At 38.7% G+C, this 22,360-nt stretch overlaps 2 protein-coding genes and 1 pseudogene across 4 annotated transcripts; 2 read left to right on the forward strand and 1 right to left on the reverse strand.

The window, feature by feature from the left end:
• The first annotated feature begins 222 nt into the window (after positions 1-222).
• Positions 223-9,175, forward strand: LOC113506423 (heat shock 70 kDa protein cognate 4). Its single transcript, XM_026889275.1, has 3 exons — positions 223-344; positions 6,456-6,666; positions 7,331-9,175. The coding sequence occupies exons 2-3, from the start codon at positions 6,456-6,458 to the stop codon at positions 9,082-9,084; spliced, it is 1,965 nt and encodes a 654-aa protein (XP_026745076.1). The 5' UTR covers positions 223-344; the 3' UTR covers positions 9,085-9,175.
• LOC113506424 (piggyBac transposable element-derived protein 4-like) lies at positions 355-4,970 on the forward strand. 3 transcript variants are annotated; one of them, XM_026889276.1, is made up of 5 exons: positions 355-1,167; positions 2,246-2,719; positions 2,808-2,873; positions 2,964-3,050; positions 3,191-4,970. In XM_026889276.1, exons 3-5 carry the CDS (start codon positions 2,811-2,813, stop codon positions 4,904-4,906), a joined length of 1,866 nt encoding a protein of 621 aa, XP_026745077.1. In that variant the 5' UTR covers positions 355-1,167; positions 2,246-2,719; positions 2,808-2,810; the 3' UTR covers positions 4,907-4,970. The 3 variants fall into 3 exon arrangements, with proteins under 3 accessions (XP_026745077.1, XP_026745078.1, XP_026745079.1); XM_026889277.1 differs by lacking the exon at positions 2,246-2,719; XM_026889278.1 differs by lacking the exons at positions 2,246-2,719; positions 2,808-2,873.
• A 4,209-nt stretch (positions 9,176-13,384) lies between the features above and the next one.
• Positions 13,385-21,326, reverse strand: LOC113506427 (annotated as a pseudogene).
• Between the last annotated feature and the right edge of the window lie 1,034 nt (positions 21,327-22,360).

Raw genomic sequence — 22,360 nt, forward strand, 5'->3', positions numbered from 1 at the left:
AAAATGTCGATATCGTTTAACCACACCCATTAAGCACATCACTACGATAAAGCAAAGTGTTAAAAAAACGCTGCAGATGTCAACTAACAACCAATGAGAGAGTAGCGCGCTAGGAGGGAGTGTTTGTGATTGGTTAGAACCGAGGAATATTCCAGAAAATACGAGTGACGCCGTATGACGCATCCCCGCGCATATATACTCCTTCCTACTATTCCGAAGTAGATTTCCGACGCCATATTATTTCGTTTCGTGCCTTGGTGGAAACAAGCCGTCAACAATCGCGCACCATTGCTGAGTTTTAAGAGTTAAGTCAACGACTGAGATAGTTATAAAAAAATCTAAAAGTGAGTACTTACATACATTATGTTCTAAATTTAGTGTTTTTGATGAAAATTTATCCTAATTTTGCAATTAAGTTGTCTTTTAAGCCTACCTACCTATTGGGAGTATCGGGTAGGCGGCGTTTGATTTAATTTAATCTCCACTTTCAGTACAAAGAATATTAATTTAAGTGAACTTACTTTCTAGACTAATAAGTATATTGATAAATTAATGCATTTTCATGGGCTTACTGTGTCACATTAACGATACTTTCTTTGTTCTTTTGAGAATTATAAAACACGTGGTCCTGAGATTCCGTTAATTTCCGTGCTGATGAATTATAAGTAACTATTAATTATCGATCTAGGAATTTACTAACGATTTCCTTAGTGTTCATTAATTTTCCACTAACCATTTTCGAGAACGTTCCGGTCTGTATCGATTTTCCACATAATGGCCGCCGTTGCAAATAGTTCAATCACTATCCTCGCCGTATTTTGTCTAGGAATCTGAACATGGTATTGGGTGATTAATGTGATTATTAACCTTTCGTGTGTTTTAGACGTGGATCCACGTTCGAAAAATCTTTACCCTCGTGTGCCTAAGCGTGGATCCACGTCCAAAACTAACAAACTTTTTAAATGCGATTTTGTTCTCTATTCTTTGGACTTTTGGGTAAATTTTTTTTTGCAACGAAAACGTACTGAATGAATCTGTCACGGGCGGCCATTAGACTGAATGGATTTCGTCATGGGAATGGGATCGACAAGTAAAAACAAGTGCATTCTGGTGACACGTGCGACCGGTGAAATTCCTTTTGTGTGATTCTCACGAAAATAAACAACTGTAAGTATTCTTGTCTATTTTGCTTTTGTTTATATTATGTAGAACATAAAACAATTGAAAATAAATGTATTATTAACTTGATTTGTGATATTTCTACGATCAAATCTCTCGCGATGTTTTTTCTGTCAATGTTTTGATTTTCTTATCGATTTATATTTGCATCTATCTTAAAAAAATGTCGTTATTATATATCATTATAAAGGAAATTTCATTAACTTTCGAATTGCATAAAGGTTTTAGTACATTTTTTATCAGAATATGAAAAATAATTGACATTTTCTAAGGTCATGCAAAATGCACGCACACATTCTCATAAAATCCGGTATGTTTGCGGAAGCCAGGGTAGACGGCTTCCACGCGGTAATACGCAAGCGGCTCGTATCACTACTGAGCAGGGTCAGGAGCAGCACCAACAGCATCCTGCAGGTTATTGCGGAAAAGCAGGACTCAGACATCCTGAAAGCATTTATACGCGCACAAATTTTACTATAAATCTTATTATTTTGTAATTATGTATGGACATTGTTCTGAAATAAAGATTATTATTATTATTATTATTATAATAGGGCTTGCATTTACGTGACGCAGATGACGCAATCGAATGGCGTCATGTTACGTCAGTCTTGATGTTTTTGTACAGTATGTTGTTTTGTTTGAATCCATTGATATATTGAACTATATATTATAATTGCAGTGTAAACTGTATATAGCGACAATGAAATAAATTGCGCATTTTATGGCGTTATTGACACTTGTTATTAAATAAATGGAATGAGATGGAATGGAATGAAACGAGATGAAAAAAAACAATATTATTTTACTATTTCAATATTTTTTACTAATAAACGATACTATACATGCTCATGATATAAAAAAAAAAAAATAACTGGTGTTGTTAATCGATTTCGCTCACGTAAAACTACTAGCGTTTCATATGGTTTCGTCCAAGTTTTCGTAACTATTTTTCTGCACACGGTTTTTCTCGCGTATCTATCTTAACTTTATAATATTATAAAAGCGAAAGCAATAAATATCAGAAAGTATCAATAAGTCATTAGTGGTTTTCTCTTCTTTTTAGGAATTCATCATGGTTGTGGTCCTGGATCTTGACCGGTTTTTGCATAAACGCGACTATATTTCTTGCTATAAAGGAGAGTGTATGTGGCCATGGGAGGAAACCCATTTCTTGCGGGAAAATATTTGTCATATTTGCCACACGGAAGTTAATAACTCCATAAGGCACTTCCGTGTCATCATGAGTAGAAATACAATTCGTCGGCTTCTACTATCAAATTTTTTCTGGTGCAAATGTGGTTATAGTGTATATGATCACTATCCCCCAGACGAATGTTGCTCATAAATTCTTAATTTTAATTTGATTCTTTTTTTAAATTCATTGATCAGATCATTCCAAGAAGAATATGTTTTTATTTTCAAAAATAAAATTGATTTCTTAATCAAATTAACTCATTTTCTCTACGTGGACACAAGAAGGTACTAGGCAAGATCTACGTCGTCCAATAAACTATTAAATGGCATAATTGACTAACTGGTACAGATTTTTTTTTTTATTTCTTTCATTCTGTCATCATTGAAATAAATAAATAAATAAAAAACTAATCTATCCTAAATAACCGTAGGTAATGGAGCCAGACCGAATTATTGACGACGTCGGGCTTCCCGAAGCCAGCACTTCAAAAAGTGTGGTATGCTGCTAATAAATATTTGTATCAAATATTTTTGTTAATCAGGGAATTCTAACAAGTAAATATTTTTTTCAATTTTCATCTTTGTAGGGTACCGGAAGACATTTTCCCGATGACGACGATTATGATTGGCAGCCTAATCAAAGGCCTCATGACCTTGATATGTCTTATTCCGAGGTAGATATTTAACAATTTTTTTTTACTTTTTATTTTTAGAGTTTTGCACGCATTCTCCCTCTGATTAATTATAAATGAATATGATTATATTTGTCACATTATCAAAAAGAATTATCATAAATGGCAATTTACTCTTGTAGATACTCAGTGGGCCATTAGGCGAGGAGCTAAGAGTGGATTCGGGCAGTGAGGAAGAGGAGGAACCTATGTCGCTGGAGGAGCTTCGAGCTATCCTGGAAGAGACAGCCGAAGATGTTGAGGAAGATCCCGAAGAACACGAGAGGCTGTCTGAATCTTTCAATTGGTCAAGCGATTATAGTACATTTAGAGGTCAACCGGAAGTTTATTCCCAGGCAGGCGAGCGAGGTCCCAATATTAAGGAAACAGATCCTCTGAAGCTATTCACTCATGTTTGGGATCACGATATAATGAACAGTATTGTGGCACAGACCAACGAGTATGCCTGGCAAACGATAGCGCAAGCATCCGAGTTACCGGACGGTATCTCGGCGCATTCTCGATTAAATGATTGGGTAGAAACCACTACTGATGAGCTGTACAAGCTCTTTGCGGTGATGATTTTTATGTCGCTGATGGTCGCAGGACGTGTGAGTGAATACTGGAGCACGGGTACCCTGGCCATGCCAGGTTTTCGTAAACTTATGAGTATAAAACGGTACTGGCTACTCATGCGTTTCCTGCACTTTGTCGATAACAATACTATCAGTGTTCATGGTTCCGATCGTAAAGTTGCTAAGATACAACCCATCATTGACCATTGTAATAAAAAGTTTAATAGCATGTACACGCCTCGCAGAGAAATAAGCATTGACGAATCGTTGCTGCTTTTTAAAGGACGCTTGAGTTGGATTCAGTGTATCCGTACAAAAGCAGCACGGTTTGGTATCAAATTTTATGAACTTTGCGAGGCGGTTACAGGCTATTTGCTCAAATTTGAGGTTTACACGGGAAAAAAATATCCACAGACAGGGGACTCTGCGGAGGACTCCTTGTATGGCTTTACGAGCGCAAGTGCGAAAGTGGTGCTAAGGCTCATGCAAAGATTCCTCAACAAAGGTCACTGTCTTGTAATGGATAACTTTTATAATTCAGTTACTTTGACACGATTTTTAAAGTTGAATAAGACCGATGTCATCGGAACTCTGAACAGGCGAAGAATGGGGACACCGAGGGACATACAAATTCTCAACGAAAGGAAACTTCAAAAAGCAGCAGTGGTAAGTAGACACTGTGGTGACGTATCTGTCTTATCCTGGAAAGACGTTAAATTAGTAACCACAGTGTCGACTTACCACAATGCGGACATGTTGCCTGGAAGAAGAGCAGGACAACAAATATTGAAGCCTGTGGTTGTGCACGACTACAATAAGTACATGGGCGGTGTAGATTTAAAAGATCAAATGCTGTCCATGTACTTAATGGAACGCAAAAGGGGGATGAAATGGTACTTGAAAGTGTTCAAACGGCTAATAAATGTTAGCATTTTGAACATTTTTATCATACATCGCGAGAACAGCACAAATCCCCTCAGCCACAGGCAATTCAGATATAAATTGGCGGAGCAACTGGCTCAGAAATACCCAAATTTGACCTTATCTCGGCTAATAAATCCTCCTGCTCTTCTCCGCTTAGATGGTGATAATCACTTTCCAATCTATGCAGATTCTTTAGAAGATCGAGCGGGGAGCAAAAGAAACAAAATTAAAAGAAACCGCTGCGTTCGTTGCTCCTTAAAAAAAATACGGAAAGAAGTTAACACCGTTTGCCAGAAGTGTCAGAAGTTCCTTTGTCTCGGTCAATGTTGGATTGAATACCACACTCTCGAAAATTTATAAAATTTTGTCGCTAATGTAGGTATAACTAACATCGTGCCACAAAAAAACCCGACTACGGAAAAAAGCATCTGAAAAGTATGAAACAAGAATATATTCCAGAATCAACGAAATACGGTATAGTGAGCATCTCCAGGTTATGGCCGTATTCGCATGCCGTTATGATTTATGCGTGCTTATTTAAGTGCTTACAATGGCATGCGACTACGGCCATAACCTGGAGATGCTCACTACCGTATTTCGTTGATTCTGGAATATATTCTTGTTTCATACTTTTCAGATGCTTTTTTCCGTAGTCGGGTTTTAGTTTTTATAACTTTTATTTTTATTTTTCTCTTTTTGGTGGCTTGTGACAATTACTCAAACTTCACGTTCAGGACAAATACCGTGTCTAGAGCATTTCCAAATAATACGGTCAACACACAAGAGATGGCGCTAGCAGGTCGAACAATTTCTAATTATTCAATCTTTGCTATTTTATTTTTTATTTATTTTAAGTAATATTTGTAATGCCAAATGGTATTTCAATACTCATTGAATCAAAACTAATGCAAGTACGTTATTTGTGAAGAAATCAATTTATTTAGTGCAACTTTTTCTGTCTCATCGGCTTTTTTTTTAAAGTAGCCTATTTTTTATAGAAAAAACTAGCCTATGACACTCCTGGTGTTAAGACGAATCAATCGACACCTCATTTGTCAAAATCTGATGAGTACTTTTTGAGCTACGGTCTAACAACCGATTCAGATACATACATACATACATAGGGTGTCAAACTCATTACCCTTCCTTTTTCCGTAAAGTGGTCATTTTTATTCTATGGTTATTGTCATTATTTAGAAAATTATCCTTTTCCTAGAAATTTTTCCTTTATTTTTATTGTCTTTTTAAGTATTTTTGTTTCCATTGCTTCAATTATAAATTTTGCAAGATCAGATTTTGAATAGAAGGAGGCGACGTAAATTATAATTGATCTTGAAAAATTCAGAAGGAATGGAAACGAAAAGATTTAAAAAGACAATAAAAAGAAAAAAGAAAGGAAATTTTTTTAGATTAAAATAAACCAATTAATTTTTTTTTATTTGTAACTAATTATAAGGAACAACTTTTAATGTTTGTTAATAATTTAATAAATAAAAAGATACAATTTTGTACACGTTTTTTATTTCTAATCCAGCATTAAAGATTTTTCAACAATCAAAAATAAACATCCTGTATCACCGGTCTATGTTATGGCGCGAAATTTAAAATGCTTACACACACATACAAAGGAACGCTCGCCGCTTCCTCGCGCCATTTCATTTCGGCCGTGCATACGACGGTAATTATTACGAGCGTGGGTCAATCACACGAAAGGTTAAGTTATTTAAAACTGGCGTTGCGTCACCACGTGGGAATATAACATCCGGTATTTAAGTATTCGTCCTCCGTCAAAATGGCGGATCTAACCTCTTGAGTTTGAAGTCCAGTGATTATTATGATAGTATAGGGACTAGATCACTAGAAATTATTCTTTAACTAGTCTTAATCATAAACCTTACCATTGTTTCAGATGGCTGCAACTAAAGCACCCGCTGTAGGTATTGATTTGGGAACCACTTACTCGTGCGTGGGAGTATTCCAGCACGGTAAGGTGGAGATCATCGCCAACGACCAGGGCAACAGGACCACGCCCTCATATGTCGCGTTCACCGACACCGAGCGTCTCATCGGAGATGCCGCCAAAAACCAGGTGGCGATGAACCCCAACAACACAATCTTCGGTAAGTTTTGTATCGAGTACCTACTTGCACAACAAATATAGCATTCAGTAGTTACAGTTCTAAATAAATCAGCAACATTACGCTAAAACGCGGTTGTTAAGCGTGGTGTAACGAGTACAAAAAGCAAAATCATTGACTAACACGTGAGTCGTGAGTGACTAAGTAAATGTTTGAACCGGTACGGTTGCTACCTAGTGCCTACGTCCTATCAATTTAAAATAGGTCATGCGATCAATAACTGCTTACAGGTTATCACACTTTGTTGTCCCTTACTCCGCAAGTTATATGAACCAGGTAGTTCTTGATAAGTTGCTGGATTTCATAATAATTAAACTTTACTAATTAATTTTGAATCCTTTTAATGTATATTCACACAAATCTCATGGCTATATTAAAATTTCGGATTCAATTTAACACAGAACTTTTAAAAGGGTGCCAGATGTACTGAGGTCCAAACAGTTGCAATATATTTAGTGTTAGTTGTTTTTTATTGTGATCGAGAAGCATTTTATATTTATTGTTGCTTTATCATGATGATACCCAATATACTAGACTAGAGTCTCTGAACATATTGAATGATAAAAATAATCTGAGAAAATATCTTACACTTGAGTGATTATTTACAAAAATGCAGTGGCTTAACAGGAATTATTTCTTGTTACAGATGCCAAACGACTTATTGGCCGCAAATTCGAAGATGCCACCGTACAAGCCGACATGAAGCACTGGCCGTTTGAGGTAGTCAGTGACGGTGGCAAACCTAAGATCAAGGTTGCATACAAGGGTGAAGATAAAACATTCTTCCCTGAAGAAGTTAGCTCAATGGTACTCACAAAGATGAAGGAAACGGCCGAGGCCTATCTCGGTAAAACGGTGCAGAATGCAGTAATTACGGTTCCAGCGTACTTCAATGACTCACAGAGACAAGCCACAAAAGATGCAGGTACCATCTCTGGTTTGAACGTTCTCCGTATCATCAACGAACCGACTGCTGCTGCGATTGCTTACGGCCTTGATAAGAAGGGGAGTGGAGAACGTAATGTTCTGATTTTCGATCTCGGCGGCGGTACCTTCGATGTGTCCATTTTGACGATCGAAGATGGTATCTTCGAAGTAAAGTCCACCGCCGGAGACACGCACTTGGGAGGAGAGGACTTCGACAACCGTATGGTGAACCACTTTGTCCAAGAATTCAAGAGGAAATACAAGAAGGACCTCGCCACCAACAAGAGGGCCCTGCGACGACTTCGCACTGCCTGTGAAAGGGCGAAGAGAACTCTCTCCTCGTCCACCCAGGCCAGTATTGAAATTGATTCTCTCTTCGAGGGTATTGATTTCTACACCTCCATCACCAGGGCTCGTTTTGAGGAGCTGAACGCTGACTTGTTCAGATCTACAATGGAGCCTGTAGAGAAGTCCCTGCGTGACGCTAAAATGGACAAGTCCCAAATTCACGACATCGTACTCGTAGGTGGTTCTACTCGTATTCCCAAGGTGCAGAAGCTCCTTCAAGACTTCTTTAACGGAAAGGAGCTTAACAAGTCCATCAACCCCGACGAGGCCGTAGCTTACGGTGCTGCCGTCCAGGCCGCCATCTTGCACGGTGACAAGTCTGAGGAAGTTCAGGATCTGCTACTGCTTGATGTCACTCCGCTATCACTCGGTATTGAGACCGCTGGCGGTGTCATGACCACTCTAATCAAGCGCAACACCACCATCCCCACCAAGCAAACTCAGACCTTCACCACTTACTCCGACAACCAGCCCGGAGTACTCATCCAGGTGTTCGAAGGTGAACGTGCCATGACTAAGGACAACAACTTGCTGGGCAAGTTCGAGCTTACCGGCATCCCACCCGCGCCCCGTGGCGTACCTCAAATTGAGGTCACCTTCGACATCGACGCCAACGGAATTCTCAACGTATCAGCCATTGAGAAGACAACTAACAAGGAGAACAAGATCACAATTACCAACGACAAGGGCCGATTATCCAAGGAAGAGATTGAGCGTATGGTCAACGAAGCTGAGAAGTACAGGACTGAGGATGAGAAGCAAAAGGAGACCATTCAGTCTAAGAATGCCTTGGAATCTTACTGCTTCAACATGAAATCCACAATGGAAGACGAGAAGCTGAAGGACAAGATCTCAGACTCCGACAAGCAAACCATCCTTGACAAGTGCAACGACACTATCAAGTGGTTAGATTCCAACCAATTGGCCGACAAGGAAGAGTATGAGCACAAGCAGAAGGAGCTCGAAGGCATCTGCAACCCCATCATCACCAAGATGTACCAGGGAGCCGGCGGTATGCCCGGTGGCATGCCTGGCGGTATGCCCGGTTTCCCCGGCGGCGCCCCTGGCGCTGGCGGCGCGGCCCCTGGTGGCGGTGCCGGACCCACCATCGAGGAGGTCGACTAAACATTCCAACTTACCTACATTCAAGCTTTTACTGATATTGCAGTATTCAACTACAGTAACAGTGTCCTCCCAATAAATGATTAAAACTTAATGACGCATTTTATTTTTCGAACATTCGAAGCTGATTTGTTATTTGGTGTATTAGATACCTATAATTATTTATCACGGTCGCAATCAAAATAAACCTGAAAGTAAGGTCCTTCAGATGAGTTTTTTTTATTGTACGTTTTAAGGTTTTCTGCTTACTAAATGCTCGTCTATCGAAGGTACGTCTCGCGCACGTGACGTAACTTCGTGCGCTGATAGGCGTGTGTGATACGATAAGAGGTTTCGTACCTACCTATCGTACCTGAACGTAAAGCTACATAGACCTTCTTCTGTATCTCTAAACGAAAATTGACCAGCAAGCTTGCTGGCACTTTGCTTAGATCGATTGGGTACTTTCTTCAAAAGAGAAGTTTAAAAGTTGCATTGAAAAGAATCGATTATTTAAATTAGTCCATACAGTTACGCGCACATTGTAAAAATGTCTGGAATTAACAAAGAGACCACGACCCCTGGGCCACGATTCTGCTATTTGCAATGGCCGATGAATGAATGGCATGGATTAAATTAAAATTATTCCTATTCTCATTGTATTGACTGAGTGTATATTGGTACCATTAGTAACTGAATGTACAATTATTGTGAAGAAAAAATATTAGACAACGAAGTGTCATTTTATGTCAATTTTCATTCATTCATTGGCCATTGCCAATGAATGAATGAAAATTGACATAAAATAGCAGTACCAGCCTGAGTCTGGAAATGTCGACTCCATCCATCGCGGCAGCGTTCTAAAATAAAATGTGATGATAATAATATATCCTATTTAACGGAATAAATGATATCATTTCATTTCTTAACATCAAAATCGATATATCGAAGCGAAGTTGAATTTAGCGTTATGGATTACGTGGCTTTTAATTCAATTGAGTACTATAGCGACTGATAATATAGTGTCTCGTATAGGTACTCAGTAGTTTACCTACTATCAATGACATAATTAATTATTGAAACTGATACTGCAGCAAGGTAAGTTTACGGTCTATCTATTATGGACTTGTAATCTTAATCTTAGAAACCTTATTTATACACTTTACTGATGTTTTTTTTTTATAAATCGATGTCTACACTCCATGTTGGAAAGATCAATAACTTCCCACCTGCCCGTTTGTATTGTAACCAATTCCACTAGCGATACGACGAGGTGTGGTGCGGCTAATCTTTTGGCAAAGCCTCTAAACAAGATAACATCAGATATAAAATAAACTTAAGAGACGTCTTAAATATTCTGGAATATTAAATTCCAGTATAATAATAACTAATATCAGAGAAAACAACTGGATGATGTTATTTTAAGCGGGTTTGAGAAGTATGAGCGCCAGCGGCGTATAAAAATACTTTTATCAAGCTTTCAAACTATGTTGAACTCATATATGAGTTTGTTGGCGCTTTACGTATCGTAAATCGGTTCCACGTGGAGGTCACACCTCAACTATAGATACTTCCATTTGACTAGCTAAACAAAATTGCATGTATCTTGTAGACTATCGGGCTACCTACATTACGCGTTCTTACTTTGTGTAAAAAGAAACTTGGTACATATCTTTCCGCCTGCAACAAAATAATTTTCTGTTACTGTCTCCATCTGCCAGTCACTAGCGCGTCGTAAATCTATCACTACGGAAGTCAGCATCCCGTTCAAGTGTTCACAGTGGATAATAAGTATTTAGGTCATATAGGGAGACAGTAATGCACTGTCAACTTCATACCACACGTGAATGGTCGAACTTGTGAAAAAGTAACAACATGAATTGATAAGACTTTAGGTACCTACCTAAATCGGTGTGTAATATGCAAGTAGGTTTTGTTTAACCAGCTGTTGACTATAAGAAACTATAAATATAGATGACATGACAACCTTTTCAAGAATAGCGTTAATTTACTGTCGCTTCCTTAATAATACCTTTGCCACTATACACATGTCACTATACACTTCGGAGTCATATGACCCGCATGTAAGTTACATAAGCTAACTAGAAATACAGCGACCTTACTAGAGAACTATAGTGCGGATATTGGATTCGTGCCAATGTCTAAGGACTTAAGCCCTCAAGGGCACGGCCTTCGACATATTATTATAGTGTTAGTTGGAACTAGAGAGAACTAGAGAACGCAGAGCCCGCAGTCGCGGAAACCTTGCATGGAACCCAACACTGCTAATCTCATAAACAGATCTAATTAAATAACTGTGTGAATATGTATAATAATATGCTAAACGAAATAAGTATAAATCTTAAATGATTATCTCTATTGAGATGACAATGTTTAGGTATAATGAATACACCTTCCTTATGTTGTGATTGCTCTCATTATCGTCCTAAAACATTCACAGTACCTACAGGTATAGTAGATATCAAGCTTAATAAGTGCTATGAGACAGAAAAGAGCCGCACGCCAAAGGTACAGCCAAAATGTGCTAATCACCAATAGGTCACGTAACATGTTACTGAGAAATACAAGTGCCTTTTTGGTAGGGTCGGAAAATTATCCTTGGTTTGCTCCACTGACGTAGGTCTATGTGATATGTCATCCACGTTTTGTTGTGGGTAGGCATGGCAAAGCGTTGCAATTCTTTATGCAAGGAACACATAGTACCTATAATGAAAATAGATTTAAATAATTTCGTTAACCGATATCTGTTGGTGACTGTACCCGTTAACGAATTTAATCCTCCTAAATACGTTATTGTCAGTATGGCTAAAATTAAGTACTTTAGTCCGCAATATTTAACGTTTAACCATTGTCAGTTTCTCACGATAAATCGGTTTGACCTCAAACACAGCGACACGAACAGCGTCTGCTACGTTAGAATTTATAAATTATTTTCATAGGTCATTAATAAAACACACAAACATTTCAGTTGACATTTTATTTTGGCAATGCAAACAGCGAAAACACAACGTATCCGACGTCAAATCCATATTATTTTGTTTTAAACGCGTTCAGTTTGTGCTATTACAAAACAACGGGATATTCCTCATAATAACTACAATTTATTATCACGATTACATAATTTGATCGAATTAATCGAGGTTAACTTGCACTGTCTGCTTCCACGAATAAGTGGCTGAGTGAAAGGGCGAAATAGAACAACTGGGTACCAATGAATGGTGTATTTGGGAAGAAAACCGGTCAACCGATTGAGAAGATCAAGATTTGGAGAAGATTAAAAGCAAAGGAGAAGAATTAGAGATAACAGTAGAGTAGAGTTAATGATCCATCAACCAGCAAATATGCTTCTTTGGAAAGCTATGGTCTTAATTTATGAATCATACTTCCAGACCCTTTTACGGGTATTTAAGTAGAGTCAAAAATAAGTCAGAAGAATTTCTGCAAATCTATAGCCATGTAAAAATGTAGGTATAATTTAAGAGATTAATGATTATAAACTGTATTACAAGTGCAGAAGAGGGAAATAGTCGCGTTAAGAACAGTGCGCCATAGAATAAGTGCCTAGATATTTCTTGTTTAGACCAGACTATTCCAAATAAGTTGGTTAAAAATATTACCAGAATATTAGTAAAAGTCTTGTTTCCCGATTCAGGGAAATAATCTGTTACAAATAAGATACCTAAATACCAATTTTATGACAGAAGATGTAAACATCCCAAATCGTCTGTGCCCGAGCCGATAGTTCAATTTTTAAATCATGATAAGAGGGCTCTTCATCAATTTACTTCGGTTAGTTGACAGTGACCATTTTTTATAAATCATCGCTTTCATTTAAATATGTTTTATGTAGATACAGACAGCGCAGTTCACCTATCCAGCAAGCGAACACCAAATTAACTATTTTTCGAACTATTTATTTACATTACGAGTACAAAACGTTTTGTAACTATGCGTCATCAATCAGCACACACTTCCGATATCCAGTTTCCTGAACTATAAGGCCTGGCCGGAGCCACATCGCAACCACTCCATATCTAAATATATTTACCTTAAATGTTCATATTGAACAAAGTCGACGGCGCAGGTACCTTTTAACTATCCAATAACTAACACTGCTTTACCATTTAATTTGCATCATATCAACTGACGACTTATGGTACCTGCACTGGCCACTCTGCCGCAACATTTAGTAAGCCTAATTCATGCTAATATTTCAATAAATAAAACAAAATGTGATCTCTTATAAATCAAACCAACAATCAGGTACATTAGTAATAAAAATATAAATAAGTATAAAAATATTATGGCCGTTACAAAGTCAGTATTTTACTGTAAAACGATACACTAATAATGCTGCCAATACATTTAAACATAGTATACTGCTCCTAGCTGCTTCGGGAGTACAGTCGTGGTTATAAGTTTCTCTTGTATTTAGCAAATTAATATAATATTTCACTTGAACATCAACTTATTGCGTAGAATTCTCTAGTCCACATGGAAACAATTATAATAAATTATATGAACAGCGCTTACAACAATTTTATTAATTAATTTAATATCTTTACAACGCTATATTGTTATCTAGTCATAATATACTTTATTCCCGGACTCCTCGAAGTCCCGACGTATGTCACTGTTTGTGTATCTATTTCAAACAATTTCCGCATTAAGAGGAAATCAAGGCCTCTTTTAGACAATTTCAAGTGTTATATTTAGATACTGAAAACAACCAATTATCTCGATCAATTTTAGTATTTTTTAGACATGAAAACATCACACCATCATTCTTACAAATTGTTTAAGTTCTAGCGCAGCGGTCATAAATATATCCTAGAATATTACAAATTATATCGTAAAGATATTAATCTATTACTAGCTGATTTATACTAATGACTGACAATATCGGAGTTCTACATTCGCTGAGCTCATGTAAAACTATAATAACTATTATTCTAGGTTTTTTCACTATATAAATTATAAACTTTCACCGTAGCACCCAACGCTAGTTCACGAGTACCGCACTCACACCAAAAATACTTCACTTTCACACTCATTCGTATTTATTATAGTTGCAATTCATAATTTGATCAAAACACAGATGACATACTAGGGGACCTGAAGCTCCGGTGTTCTAGACATAAGCAATAAGCGTTACTTACAATATCAACAACTGGGATCATCAGGCTTGTGAATATGCCGACGGTTTCTCATGGGGGTCATAAGATACATAATTAGTTCTTGAACGCTCGAAACGTCTTTATTTACATACGATTAACTTCGATGGTCGTACACTACACGTTTCTAGCTACAGTTCAGTCACTCCGCGAGGGCTACATCCAGGCGATGGCCGGGGACCCCTCGGACGACAGGGAGTCCAGGGACCTCCTGGTCGTTTTGGAGTGAGCCTGGTGTCAGTAAAGCGAGGAGCTGGAGCACGGCCCGTCCACGCCTTGCAACTGTTGTTCCGGGTTTGTAATCAGCTGGAATGGAGAGATTTTGAAAATATTTATGTTATTATATTGAAAAGTCACTTGCATGTGTGTTGGCTAGGGACCAGAAACTGTCCCTTGTTAGAAATTATAAATTGTGCGCGTAAGTGTGCCTATAATATTGTTCGAGTCGTTATTAATAAGTACTGTAAAAGACATTATAAGTACTAACTTACTTATTTTAATAGGGGCTCTAAATAGTGTATTTTTATTTTATTATCTTTTTATGATGTTAAAAACAGTAGGTAATTTATGGAGTTTGTCGTCAGTTCTTTTTCATAGGAAGGACATTTTAAAACCGCAAGCAAGCGCAAGCGGACGTCTTAGGCTGTGTGGCCCCTGTTTGTGAGCCACTTAGAGCTTCAGGTTATAATTTTGATTGTTTTTTTCAGTCTATAGATCATTCAAGTCAGAAAGTATGATAGCTGTTTCTTACGTATGTTTACTAATTAAGGAACTATATCACAAGGAAGGTAACATCAAGTTCCTACATACAATTAAGGTTATAAAGGTCTCAACAATGTAGGTCAAATACAAAACATGGAAGGCCTGCTACGATTCAAATCCTAATATGGCAATGAATAGGCTGTACTGTACTGTGTGAATCAAGGGACTACCTAAAAAGGGAGAGCAGTGTATTGTACTTGAAGTTAGAATAATTGGCTAAATTCACGAAGTTTATTTAACATCTTATGACGGTTTGAAAAAAGTCTTGTTTTACCTTGTCAGAATGTAAATTGCGTTATTAAGGGTCAATATCAACTTATGAGGGTCTTTGTGAATTTAGTCATTATTCTCCAACCTTTCTCCATCGTCTCCACTACTAAGGACAAGAGGAATGATCATACTTCTCTAATTTCACATACAGACGGTAGCAGTCCATCTGTGGAGTTGTTCGGCGAGCGCGGCGATGGCGTCGGTGCATGCTTCGGCATTTCCCGGCCGGCAGCCATCTTGTCGTGCAGCTGAGCGAGACGCATACTCATCTGTCTCCGTTCCTTCTGTCCCTCTCTCTCTCCCACCTCCTGGCGCTGTAGCTCCTGATTGATGATGAACTGCTCTGCACTGAGCTTAGACTTGGACGTCGCGAACCTGGAAAAGGGAAGAAACAAGAATTAGACTTCTTACATGATAAGAAGACAGGTGATGCGTGCGTACTAGTATGTTTATTGGTCTTTGGGTGTACTGCGAGAAGCTATAAACATTTCTTGGTAGAACTGTCATTATATCGCACGGCGTTGTGAAGGTGTGGTAGCTTATGCCTGAAGTAAGTTGAGATCTTGTTAATTGCACAAAACTTTATGTGAAAAATCCTGAATCAGATATTTTCTTAAAATTCAACAAGGTGGTACTAACAAATAAGGCGAAGCGGCTCAGCAGTGAACTTCACAACATTGAAGTAACAAGCACAGACTTCGCGAAGTGTTCTCGATCGTAGTTTTAAATAAGTTTATTTTTATTTTCTGACATAACAGTGGACAAGTAAGTATTTATAAATATATTCAAGTTAAAAAGTATGATGAATATGCTAATTACTTTTATGAGAAATATAAAATTCTGACTAAATACTTATGTACATAGATACATATATGTTGGGAAATCTAACTACAAATGGTAGAAGCGGCTTATGCATTACCACATGACAAGTAGGAATCATAATTATGGCAGTTTCACTTTTTGAACCTACATATTCACAATTTTATAAACAGATAAATAATATCTACTTACTCACAGGAGGAAAAGAAAACAATTTCTTTAAAAAAAATCATTTTTCGGAAAGTATTTTTTGGAAATATCTTTTATCATAAGAACTGGGTCAAATCTCAGGTACTTGTATATTGGGCGTTAATATATTATAAAGGTGGCTGAAAGCAAACGTTTACATGCACAGCCAGTGAGGTGTCAACAGACAGAAGCGTAGAAGCAGTGCTGCCTCCTATACAAGGTCATTTACATCAAACTTCAACGCTAATAGAAACCTCAAAATTAGTGAACTGTGGGCTACGCTGATTCGTTCCATGAGCGTCAAGGAATGTGAAAATGGACGCCATATAGGAGGGCCGGGCCCATGAAACTGAAGCTATCGCCCACCTTCCGTAGTTTGAACAGTTCATGTATGTCAAACGCAGAACCCTTGACATTCTGAGTACTTGCAATTTAAGCGTGTGACTTGTTTGCGTATTGCATGATCATGTTGTCTTGAGTTACGCTGATGTTTTGGCTAAGTAGATTATTGAAAAATAATTGAATGTGCTGCTCGTTTAAAGATAAAACTCTATCACATTCTGATCTGAAGCAGAATGTGTGTTTAATAAAATATGAACTTTGTCAAGATTAACTTACATGCAGCACTGTGAAGTGATTAAAGCAAATTTGAATACATACATTGAAGTGTTGGCACACAATGCCATCTTCGAACCCATGTTTTGGTATCTTCAGTTTCGTTAGCACATACAAATAAGGCGTGTAGGAAAGAGATAGACAGAAAGGACCATGGCCATCTTGCTCGCGCCTCCAAAACACTTCATCCTGCGACTGTCGCGCCAAGTTTTCCATCAAGCCCAGCCAACCACGAGTAAAGCCTCACACATCAAGCTGTACTTACGTCACAAATAATAAACATCAAATATGCTGAGAAGGAGGTCGTTACAATCAGGAAACAAGAACCAAGTTCCGGTCATGAGGTAAACTGGTAAAGGGAAATATTGTAAAGAGAGATCAGTCTTAAAATATATGGGTGAAAGACCAAAATGCAAAGTTGTGGAAAGGACATTTTGGAAAGAATATCGTTCTCAGAGCTGGTAGACATAAAATGTGAAGCAATTCAATAGCCGAGTATAATTAGAAAAATACGTACGAAACAGGAAACACGTGTAGCTATTACAATAATAAACACAATTACATTTAACAATTAATATTTATGGTACGTACACAACACATTTTGCCATTGTTATACATACCTTGTCGTGTTTTCTGCTATTTGTAAGTGACAGTAGTGAATTTGCAAACATTTCCATTTTCTTCATATGAAATAGTGTCCCAAAGAAAAAGACAGAAAGAAGGGATTATTAGGACTCCAACTTCTACGAAGATTGATTGTACAAAGTGAAGTTGAAAGAAGAAGTTTTAAGAGAAGTTCAGCATATTCGGTGTTTTGTGGTGGATCAGTCGCAGACTGGAGTCAGTCCTGGTCGCTAACACCGAGACGCAACATCTAACGGACACGGCTGTCGGCGACCTGTCATGCGTCCCGCGACCCCTCCCGAATGCTCAGCCTACTTCGTTTGCGTTATCAATACGGAATTTTGATAGAACATCTAGATAGAGAACGAGAAAATGGAGGAAAACAGGCAATCCACTGTACTTTGTTCTGAAATACAAGTCCTTGGAGATTTTTAGGATTTGAAAAAAAGACAATTGGTGAATAACTAGAAGTTCCAAATGTCTTTCGCCGCTGTAGATTAAGTATTGTCTCAATATTTAAATAGGGCCGCATTTCTGACTTGCTAGAACTTCGTTTGGAAGTTACACCTAAGTGATATCTGTAGGATATTGTATCTCTATCTATAAGTTGATTCCCAATCATGCTTTCAGTTTGACCAACTGATCAGGTTTCGGCTAAACGAAGCGGGCGTCGCATTCGAGGCGGGCGCGGCGGCCGCCGCCGGCCGGACACTCAGACGTGCAGATGATGGGACCGCGCCGCATACATTATCCAGATCACCTTTGGCGGCGCACTTAGGCGGGTGCGCGCCGCCGTCCCGCCTTACGGCCTTGAGGTGGCGCGAGATTAGCAAGATGGCCGCGGTGCGCGCCGCACCTGCGCGCGACGCCGACACCGCCACGCCGCCGCGCCGCGACGCGCGCCGCGACCCGCCGCCCGAGCTGTCCAGCTCCAGCGTGCCCGACGTGCAGCCGCTGCGCGACGACGCGCGGGACGACGCGCGGGTCGCGCTCAGCGTGCCACCTGCGCCCAGCCACACACTAGCAGCGCCCGTGCTCACACACAGAGGTAAAGGACACAAAATTGTACAAGGCTGATTGGTGCAAAATGTGATGTTAGACAATAGCATTGGTAAAGAGCATAAGTGTGAGGGCAAACGACATTCAACTTTCACAAACAGTTACCTTACCTCCTTAGATGCACTTCGGTCACAATTTGGTAACAATTTAGGCCCCATATCATTAGGTTATGCTATCATAAGTTCTTATAATGAAGATTAATTGTCTAGCAAACCCATCGAAATGGGTAGCATATGAGTAGCGCTTGTAACGATTAGTTCTTACATTCCTTTAGCTCAAGTAATAGTAAAACATAGCCATATTAGTAGCACTGCATTCCTTATCTAACCTGTGTCGTTCAGTGAGTACAGACAGGGCGGCGTAAGCCTCGCGTCTGCCAGGTGCGTGGGGTGGTAGCGGGCCTTGGTGTACAGATGCAGCACCATGCACAGCAGGCCGGCGAGCACAAAGATACCCGACGCCACGCCCAGCAGCGTCGGCATGTCGGCCGTCAGCAACACCAGGTCTGGAAGCAAGGCGGAAATAATAATTTTCGAAACTGGAAAATAAAGGCAATACTTTTAAGCATAATATAAGGGTCAGCAGTCTGGAAGATATCCGTAAAAAGCATCGTTTTATGTTTGGGCTATACGAGTGCTCAGACAGCAGAGAGTAGTTGTAAGCCTCATTTACATAGAAGTATTCCTCAATGATTGTAGAGCAAGAGAGTTCTGTTATCCTTTACTTTGAACTTATTAAAAGCAAGGTAAGTAATTTAGACCTAGTGTCGTGGGGGAGGCACAAATATTCACGTCAAATGCGTAAAGACACGCAGACTCTGGAGAAGCATTCGAGGATCACACAAATACTAGTCCTACGCGTGCTCATCAAGTTTGGCGTGGGTGGTATTCGTGTAGCCAATAGTCGTTCGTCAGATTGCATCATACCTTCCGTGCAGAAGATTCTGGATGTGGGGCGGGTGTGGCTGGTCTGGTGGTAGCCGGCGTCGCACTGGCAGTACGCGTTGTGGTTGACTTGCACGCACGACGCATGAGCATCAAACGCCCTGCACGTTTCACGGTAGAAACACTGCTCCCCGAGTTTCTTTGCTGTAATGTTAAAGTATTTTTTTTAATTATTACTTTTTATTAATCATACTAGCTTTTCGGCCGCGGCTTCGCCCGCGTCGAGGTCGGTTATATCGCGTTTCCAAGAGTCCGGGATAAAAACTATCCTATGTTCTTTCTCAAGGTCAACTCTGTGTCTGTACCAATTTCATTAAAATCAGTTTAGTGATTTAGACGTGAAAGCGTAACAGACAGACAGAGTTACTTTCGCATTTGTAATATTAGTAAGGATTAGTCAAAGAATCTTCTTCATGTTTCCAAGTTTGGTTAATTTTCATCTCATGTTAAAAGTTGCTACGTTATTTATGCAGTAAAGACAAGGCAACATGTAAATGTAACAATAGCTTCGCCTACAAAGGTTCCACAAATTCTTGTGCTAGTCATGATTTATGAGATAGAAGATAAGTAAAATTCTTAAGGCAACAAACTTCCATACACGTTCCACATTCTGACAGAAAACCTAGAACTATCCCAAAGCAAAACAAAGGAGCAATATTTTGATACGACTCAGTATTGTGTAGCGGTATCCAACAAAACATCATATACTTGTGTAACTAAGTCTGTCTCTTGTTCGGCAAAGTTTCGAACAACGCAACTTGGTCTGAAAAGGGATAAAAGGAGGCCTTGGGAGGTCTCCACTCGAGGCGAACAAAATAATAAAAGCTATTGAACAATTTGTTCGAGTCTTGTATAATTTTTAAGGCTTCGCCGGCAAGCCACGTGACGTGACCTTGTGCCGCTATGTTTAATGCTATAATTTAGGACTGCGGTCAATATTTGATGTGGATAACCGAAGTGATTGTGGGGTTGGAAGATTAAATTGACGACTTTAAAAATGAACTTGTTTGTGGAGCTTACTTATGGATATAAAAGTTGATTAGCATTTGCACAATAAAGCAAAGTTAATAAAATAAAACTTACTCTTACTTTACATCCCAGTATAAAGTAAGAGTTTCATTGGTTAAAAGAACGCTTATTTTAAATTACTTTGGATTGTCGTCCTCGTGCAGACAGCCGCAGGGGCTCTACCCTTCGTTTAGATTGAGTCAGCTTCAATGATTACATAATACATTTGGTGTAACCCTTGTCAGTTGTAAGGACTCGGTCCTGTGAGTTTTATATTTGAAGAATTTATTTAGATCGTGGTGTATCAATACAACGACGATTATATTAAATTGGCCTTTTAACTTTGATAAAGTGGGAACTGATATTATTATTATATTTGGTACTACTGCTAACATCCTTTTAAGTCTGATTTTATCTTTAGCACCGGTGTGCGAGAGATCTTGCAGATCAGAGACTGCACTTTAGTATGTCCTGAAGAGCAAATATATAAAATAAATCTTTCTTTGATTTAGCAAATATCGGTTTATGAAAAAGTATTCATCAGTTCTTTAAATCTCTATAAATGGTTGCTACCTTTAGCGCATCCCTGGGCAACGCCAACTGCGACTGGATGCTTGGGGTCGCACTGGCAGGAGGCGGTCGTCGGGTCGCAGTACACGTGCATGAGCTTGGAGTTGCACGTGAACTCGCAGGGCGACCCCAGGTACATGCCCTTCTCTGGAAAAACGAAACAAGAAATCGTCAAGTGCTGTACAATTCGGTAAAGGCAAGTCTTAAGAACTTAGTTTATGCTGTTTAAAATTGTTCCCCAGTTCAAATTATTTTTGCAGTTACTGCGATCAATTTTACCATATACAACTCATGTTTAGGTGATAAAATTTAAAAAAGTAGATAATAATTTTCTCTTTGAGTCTCAAATTCAAGGCCATAAAAACTAAAGAAATTATCATATCCTAATTAATAAAGTTGTTTTTCGTTAAACCCTTTATTTTGCGAAGTTTCCTTGTTATGAGCAAGTAATTTGATAGTGCTGAAAACATTTTGTCGAAGGCGTCTCGCGTAAGCAAAAGTAATTGCAAATTTAAATCATTATGTTTAACAACGTAAATGATATTAGGAAAGTTTTAAAACGCCCAAGGAAAGGATATTGTCTTTCTTGGTACTTTTTGCGTAAGTTTTGATTAAATTCTTTATAGGTCAGGATTTATGAAACACGTGCTTCTTTTCATTTAAAACTCTAAGTAGGTTTTTTCCTGCAGCTTTTATAAATGACTTGCAAAAAGTTCTGTAATTAAGGCATGCAACTAAAATCTCTATGAAGATTAGTTCTTTATTTTTAGGGCTTGTAATACAACACAAAAGAGTAACAATATTATTTCCTTACATTCTATCTGACGACGCTATTATATTTTAGCATAGACTTCATTTTATTATTCTATAAAATGAATCTAGTATCCTTGTAGCATAAAATGAATCCAGGCTAGGAAGATAGCTAGAGAGAGGTAATTAAGTTAATCCTGAGACTAACGGGGTGACTACGCGCTATTATGACTGGATTTCTAGTCAAAGTGGAGCTATGTTTAATTAGTATCACTTACGTATACTTGACGGTTTTAAGTGGCAAGATGATATGTGAAGTGTGTTTATGAATAAGTCTTACGTAGGTCTGTGTAAAGTGAAGAGCTGTCGCCTACATTCACATATACTACACGTGTCTCTCCTCCCTTTCTTGCTATGCAGGACAGGGTTCACAATATTGGGCCCGCGGACGGTGAATGATACTCACCACCCGATCAAGACCAAGCCCATGCTGGA

The sequence above is a fragment of the Trichoplusia ni genome (genome assembly GCF_003590095.1).
Source record: "Trichoplusia ni isolate ovarian cell line Hi5 chromosome 15 unlocalized genomic scaffold, tn1 tig00000278_group14, whole genome shotgun sequence".
In the NCBI taxonomy this organism is placed as follows: Eukaryota; Metazoa; Arthropoda; class Insecta; order Lepidoptera; family Noctuidae; genus Trichoplusia; species Trichoplusia ni.